This window comes from Halyomorpha halys, unplaced genomic scaffold (assembly GCF_000696795.3).
Source record: "Halyomorpha halys isolate HHAL.00 unplaced genomic scaffold, Hhal_1.1 Scaffold50.1, whole genome shotgun sequence".
In the NCBI taxonomy this organism is placed as follows: Eukaryota; Metazoa; Arthropoda; class Insecta; order Hemiptera; family Pentatomidae; genus Halyomorpha; species Halyomorpha halys.
In genome coordinates this window covers 296,609-304,491 of record NW_027106849.1, presented here as the reverse complement: position 1 = coordinate 304,491, position 7,883 = coordinate 296,609, and the positions used below count along the sequence as shown (strand labels likewise).

General features: G+C 30.6%; 1 protein-coding gene across 1 annotated transcript in view; it reads right to left on the bottom strand.

The window, feature by feature from the left end:
- Positions 1 to 6,704, bottom strand: part of LOC106690164 (lipase 1) — an 18,795-nt gene extending 12,091 nt beyond the window's left edge. The window contains exons 1-6 of the mRNA XM_067045142.1: positions 6,533 to 6,704; positions 4,398 to 4,512; positions 4,166 to 4,263; positions 2,584 to 2,738; positions 2,340 to 2,498; positions 749 to 833 (exon numbers count right to left, since the gene is read on the bottom strand). Coding sequence (XP_066901243.1) covers positions 749 to 833; positions 2,340 to 2,498; positions 2,584 to 2,738; positions 4,166 to 4,263; positions 4,398 to 4,512; positions 6,533 to 6,698 — 778 coding nt within the window. The 5' untranslated portion in view covers positions 6,699 to 6,704. The remainder of the gene's footprint in view (positions 1 to 748; positions 834 to 2,339; positions 2,499 to 2,583; positions 2,739 to 4,165; positions 4,264 to 4,397; positions 4,513 to 6,532) is intronic.
- Between the last annotated feature and the right edge of the window lie 1,179 nt (positions 6,705 to 7,883).

The following is a 7,883-nucleotide window of genomic DNA, read 5'->3' as shown; positions in this document are numbered from 1 at the left end:
ATGTATTTGGTATATTCTATATTGTATATATAGTAAATAAAACAAAAATGAGAAGAAAAAAATCGGTACCTCTTGGGAAATGTTTAACAGACACATTAGATATTCTTCCACTATTTTTTTGATATGATGTGTTATTATTTCACACTAATTTCTGCTAGTCACTTCCTCTTTCCTGTACCTTATGTTCCTTTTGTAAAGGACCTACAGTTTGTTCCTGCAAGGACCTACGGCTAGTTCCCTTAGGACTTGTCACAAACATATACTAGTACCCTTCTAACTGAAGTTTCTCTCCAGCGAGGATTTACTGCTAGTTCCCGTAAGACTCATCCTGTCAATTCATCTTCTGACCAACAACTTAACCTGAACATGCATTGTCGAGGTCTCTTGTTATAGAATATCTCACAACTTCCATTGGAGTCAGAACTAATTAATTACACATACCTCAAAAATTCGTTAAAAACATAGTATGACAAAATAACATTTTATAAGATGTAAATATAAGGTTTTGAAAAAAAAAAGTAATTTTTAGTTTTATCAAAATAATAATTATTGAAAAATCAGAAACTAGTTTTTGGAACTAATTTAAATTATGTGACTCAGTAATTCACTCTGAGCTGCTCTTTATCTTAAGATTGCCACCGGATCTGGCATATAATCATAAATAACATGTATATTTCATTTTTTTCCTTCATTGCTTATATCTGATTTATTTGTTACGGTAAATTAATTAGAAAATAGCGCATTTTACCTGTAGTGTAAAATTGTGCAAACTGGAGTACAACATACAAGGAAGTTCCTGCACCATAGTAGGGTACAAAAAAGTTCCATTCATCCTAAAAAGTATAATTATAGGGTCAAAAAACTAGATAAGTAACTTTTTGTTTAATAAAGTTATTGGGTTCAGAATGATAATCTTCCATTGAGTTAGAATGCAGAACAAGATTAGAGTTTATGCATTGAGTTTATATTTTTGCGTTCGAACTCTCTGGAGGAACTAGGACATCCATTCTGATTCCATTGATACCTCTACCTAATAACTCAATTAGAAAAAAACAAACATATTTTTCCTCCAATTAAAAATATATTTTGTTTTCCATGTATCAGATTAATAAAAATGTAATGAGTTGACAAGTACTAGTTTATGATTCAATTTAAAATAAAATTTTTATTTATTTATTTTTTTTTATAATAACGCCTGTTGAACAGATTCGATACTTAGGACTCCATCTTGACAAGAGACTTAATTCGAATCCACATACAAAAAATTATTTTACACTATGATAATCGGACCAATTTGGACATATGGAATTGAGCTCTGGAGCTCTACCAAACCATCGAATTCCTCCCGCCTCCAATCCTTACAATCCAAAATCCTCAGTGAAATCCTTGATGCTCCGTAATAACGTTACAAATAAACTCATCCATCAAGACTAATTTGGCCCAAAACAGATATGCGCCTTTTCATTACAAATACCTTACCCGTACTAACCCATTAGTTCTTAATCTCTCATCCTTAACAATCCCTCGAAGAATCTTCGATCGAAAAGAAGATGGCCTCGGGACCTTCTAATTTAAATTATGCTTGAAGTACCACCAATGGGTGGTTCCTTCCCAAGATTTTCAAGTGTAAATGAAACATTCCACATATTTACTTATTGTATTTATTATTATGTACAGATGTAAATTACATTAAATAAATAATTTAAAAAAATATATATATTCAAACAAAGAATTAATTCTCATTTGTAAATGTGACATTGCAATGTTTTTTTTTCCCATTTCGTTTTCAGTCGCCCACTCTAATTTATTTTTACAAACAAAGAGATATTGTTTTTATGGTCTCGCATTAATTAATAAAAAACTTGATTAATATTTATAGGAATTGTTCATAATATCCTTGCTACGGTACAGGGTCAGAACAAGATGAAAACCAATATCCTCATTACTCTGAAACGAAGAACAGAGCATGACCATGGATCATTGCAATAATTAATTGGTTTCTTGGGAAGGCTTTTTTTTTTTTCCTAGCACAGTTATATGAGCTAATAATTAAATATAAGGTATTTTGAGAGAAAATGACAATTATCTATGAATGCAACTTTGTTCACAAAAAATTGGACTTTCCAATTTATCCAAACTCAATGTCTCATAAACATGCTTTTTGCCTCTGTGATACAGCATATTTATGACATAAAAATCACTTTTTAAGTCGAAAATTAAATCTTTTACATCGATATACAACTTATTTTAATTTATGAATCTATTATGAAATAAATCTCCATAATAGTCCTATAATCGATACTGGTATACAGAAACAGATAATTTAGGGAATTACTTACTATATTTAGGTTGTTCCTGTCTTCTCCTGAAGATAGCCCAAGCAAGTCCAAGCACAACACCCTCGTACTCTCGTTGTTGACGCAAGTCTCTCTCAGAAAGTTTATTGTTTGTTCAGTCCGAATACCCAGCGAATATATACCCAAATTTCTTAAAACCCTCTTGAACAAATGACAATATATGTAATATATCTGAACATATTTTACTTTGTAAGTAATTGAAATGAATATAGTAAATTATTATCACATTAATAAATTCAGCTCGTGTGGCAATGATACGGATCGACGGGGCCTGTTTGGCGACAGCCGGGGTGTAAGCGATGGGCGACATGAGGACTGCTCCCCGTATTTTGTCGTTGTATTCTGGCTTTGTTGAGCACATCACGAAAAAAACTGCAGTGCCTGCAAGATCAGAGTATTCTTAAATGATGCTTGTTTTCCATTTAAAACTAAATAATTTAATTTAAAAACTACATCATGTTAAGAAAATAGTAAATCTGAATATATCGCCAAAGATGGATATAAATCGGGTTATATGCGTTTATAATAAAAAGTCTTGCTGTAATTTCATAATTTGCTATCGTTAAACATTTCTTTCAAATTCCCTAATTATACAAATACAATTCCCGCCTGCTCTATCCTGAATCGTCTTGGTCTCCAATGTATTGGTCGGTAACCTGACAATAAAAGAGGATGTAAAAGGAAATACCAGAATTGACTTCAGGGCTGCTTTGACTACTTAGGAGGTGAACATACTCAAAGTCCTGTGATGTCGATGTTAAGCCAAAGGAGGGGGTGGGAGAAGGTTTTTTTTTTTTTAGTCTATCATTTATTTCTTGAAAATGGATGGTCGTAGCTTAAATTTCTATTTAGAAAATTTACTGCACTATAATCTCAAATTTCCTAACTTTTCTGGTTTCCAAATTATTGGAAAGCGTGACACTCTGTAGTAATGTCCTTGTCAGAACCCACTCACTATCATAATATTGTTTTATTTAGAATAGAATAGAAAAGTTTTTTTTTATTTACATATTCCATATTATATCATACAAATACACTATCCTGCCATGGTTAAATAACATCTGCGAGGCGACTTTCTACTACTTTTTTTAATTTAATCATCATAATAAACTCTGTAATTAAATATTTTCTAGATCCCAAAGAACATTTTATAAACAAAAACCTGTTCCACTTTAACTATTTAAGATATCGAATACAATTTTTTTCTGTCAATACACCTCCATCTAACTTTTTTTTGCTATATGACTTTAAAAAAATTTCCTATTCTTATTTCCTCTTCTATAAATTTCTTTTCGTACTCATGTGATATTCTTTTTGTACTTAAACAAGTACTTATTGTATGCAACCATTATTATCCGTGATTAATATATGAATGACAAGATTTATTTTTTTATATAATTTAAGACATTATGTATGTTGTGTGATTCCGTTATCTTGTTTTGCGTTAAAATGTTCAAGAATAAAAGAATATATCATGATTATTTTGATTTATGCAAATTTATTTTATTCATATATTAGGTTATCTCTACAACATATACGTCATCTATTAAATTAATACATTTCTTATCCAACAATTCAATGCTCCAGAGCGTTCTGTCATCTTCATTATGTTTTTAAAACCAAACCGAGTTGTTCCTCTCTAGGAGGAACAACTTATTCCTAACTGTATGGAATTTCCTTATAAAATGGTGTAACATCGCAAGAATGTTTAGGCTTCACACCGCCTTTTCGTAACTCATTTATTAGTGAGTTCATAATTTTTTTTATTTAAAAATAGTGGATATAAATTATTAAAAAAAAATAAATACCTTGAGAGTGTCCGATATAGTAGAGCTGGTTCAGTTTACGAATGTCCAAGATGGTGTCTATAAAGGCTGGCAGGTCGTACATCCCGTTCTCCTGTAAGCTACAGTAGCGGATAGCTAAATCAGTTATTTTATTTCAAAAAAATCCTCCATATAGAAAAAAAGACTCATGATTATTATTATGCAATTTCTATTTATTTTCATCTATGCGAATGGTTTAAATTAAAATACTTGCCTAAAATCCCAGAACCTCCGGTCGCTTTTGGAATACTTGATACTGTATTCGTTGAATGCCGTTCCTCTCAAATTAGACAGCCACACATCGTAACCTTCCTTCAATAGAAAAAATGCTGGAAGAAAAGAAATCACTGGCAATAGTTAATTACATATCAATATAGTTACCCTGAGATATAGGAACTATGTGCGCTATAATGCCGATGGCGAAGCGGGAAATGGGAAGGTTTAGCCTCTACGTTATTTTAGTTTGAGTTGTTTTAATTGATCCTAAACCATAAACGACTATAGAACAAAATTTTTTTTTATAATTGTAATTATAGTTTTATATTGTAAAAATTTTTTAAATATTTATTTATTGCTATTTACAACTGTACATTATAATACATTTAGTAAATCAGATCTAAGTTAAATTGGAGTGTTACAGGCGTGTAGAGAAACTACCCTAATGACATTTTACATTAGCTGGTCTCGTGGCCATCTTCTTTTCAGGCGCCTCGGAGGATTGTTATATACATTAAGGTCTTTATGTATGATTTTATTTGTGACAAAGTAAGGAGTAAAAGTAAGGCATTGAGGATTTTACGAAGGATTTAGAACAAAAATAAAAAAGTGTTTATGTTTCATGATGCGTATAATACGTTCTCCGTATCTTGTACTTTGTACAAGTATTTTCTTCGAGACACTATGCCAAAGCCAAATAGAAAAAAATTACATATAGTATAAGTCCTTTAGAATGGGAAGAAAACAAGTTATAAAGAAAATACATAAATGGCATAAAAGTACATATATGAAATAAAATTCATTAATGAAATATTTCGATATCAACTGCCTTATATATAGCTACAAAAATATAGCTTCATCACAATTTAGGAGTATACGGTTAGGTTTATTACCTGGATTTAAATTTAAATGATCAAATTGTTACTGAGATATTATCACACTTATCCCCAATTTCAAATTTTGTTTTCGAAATATAGGTGCCGAGGAAATTGACATCAGTTTTAACTATGTACCATCATCCATAATCTTTCAAAAAATTATCAAAATCAGATTAAGGGTTTAATCGATTCTGCCCGAACACAAATCTTGACTACAGACGGACAGAAAGGGAACATCATTTGTTCCTTAATGAATAAAACCTATAATGCAATTGAAAGTTGTCTTTGTACGCACCGTACAAGATTATCTCTTGTTTAATCTCAACTCAAACATTTAATATGAAATTGGGTTGTATTTTGTACATTTTGATTGGTTAAGCGTACACAACCTTAAAATGAATGCTAAATAATGTGGTAAACATAAAAAATGGATTGGAGAAGATGGAGGTGCAGTCAGCAAAGAACAACATAAATAAACAAAAAACATTTATTTATGCAGACGTTTCGACCTCAGTCTCAGGTCTTCATCTGGGTGCCAACCTTCTCCGCTTAACACCCTGATGAAGACCTGAAACTCAGGTCGAAACGTCGGCATAAATAAAAATTTTTTCTTTATTTATGTTGTTCTTTGCTGACCGCAACCATCTTATCCAATCAGTAATCTACTGTCAACTACCTACACCTTATTAAAAAATGGATATATCTTTTTGGGTTTAAACATAGGAAACATGTTTTCCTAATAAACATATAAGTAGTATATTCCATTGAACTAGATATAAGGCTCACTAACACACAGTTAGTGTGTTGGACATACTTCATAATGACTATGCTAAATGTTAACGTTTATGATACTTTTATATAAATGTTGTTATTACATATTTATATATATATACATATTTTTTTTATGGTCGCTCTAAAGACCTTGTAGATCTCTAGTCTCCCAAACCAGCCTTCTACACGCTTGTTTTGTTAGACAATTACTTTCCAGTTTGCTGCATGTTTCTTTCGTACCTTTGTTAATTCTGTCTTTCCTTCTGGTTTTTGGCCTCAATAGCTAAATATCACTAATACGTATTAATAATTAAATTTTATTTTTCAATCATGAGTGATTAATGAGTTATATTAACTGTACTCTTAGGGTTAGTAAGTTGTTAATGGTTATTCGGAGAATATGAGAAATATTTTTGTTTTCGTCTCTGTCTCACAAGTATCTTACACTTTGGTCATTAAATGAAATTAGGAAGAAGTATCTCACCAAGATCTCTATTTGGACCTCGAGTTATCCATTGCTCTGCAGCGACCATTACCCCATGCTGCATCAGAACTGGAGGTCCAGAGTTGTTGCCGATCCTGTGGAGCCAAAGGCTGTATCCGTCCTCAGTGATCACTTCGTAGTTCGTCGCTTTGTATCCTCCTCTCATTGCTAGTTCGTCCTACGGAACAGGAGAGTAAGTTCATTAGATTATATATCCGTGGCTTGGAGCAACATAGACATTTTTAGAGGTTTCTTTTTTATGGAATATGTAGCATTGTCTGTCTAGTATTTAACTTTAATGTGATGAATATTTTCCGAATTCTACAACTATTTTCTTTTTATACCACAGTATAATTCTATATACAGTCGGTAAAATAATTATTTGAACACTTGGTTTTTCGGGAACGAATATATGTTCAATTATTTCTTGCAACTAAATTTGGTATAGGTCTGTGTTTATTTTTTTAAAATTATAATTTCATCGTTCCGTACTTGCTACAAAACATTTAAATGGAAACCATAGTTCTCTACGACCATTGGTTCAAAAGCGGGTAAATGATAAAAACCTCCATATTTGATAACTGAGACCGGTATGACGTCACAGGACGCTTTTGATGTATATAAACTAGACAGCGCAATTTAAATAATGTATTTTACAAATAAATTAGAGAATTATTAAACGAAATAGTTATTTCTGAAATAATGATTATTTGATGAAATAATTTCAATCAAACAATTATCTGTACTTATAAAGAAGATGGTCAAGGGGTGCGGTCGGAAGAAAATAAAAAATAGTTGTTAACTATATATATAATTATCTGTACTTCTTCTATATCTGTGCTTCTTATTGATTATTATTCTATTCATTTATATTTTTCTTTTTTATTTCTCCATTTATTAATTTATATTTTTTCTGTCCTTAACTGAATCACTCATAAGTCCCCCATTAGTAGTCGTAGAGAGTTAAACATTTTTTTCCTAATACAATTTTCTATCCGTTGTCTTTCAAATACAATTATAGAACACATTATTTATTTTTAATTACAATTAATTACTTATGGATCTATAAAATTACAAACTTGTAAATTTTGCTTTCTTAACTAGAAAATTATTAGTTGATGATATTTAATTAATTGTAGGAACTTTGTTTAGGTTGCGATTATGAAGGGTATAAAAATAATAAAAAATATAATGTTTTTATTCATCAAAGTTTAGCTTGTTAAAGCTTAGATAATAATGTGCAAAGGAAAATAAGGCTATAAGAATATACACAGAAAGTTAAAAAAAAAAATTAACGAAGTAAAATTTTAAAAAAATATAAATGAATATATTATTATTACTGGTTTAATAC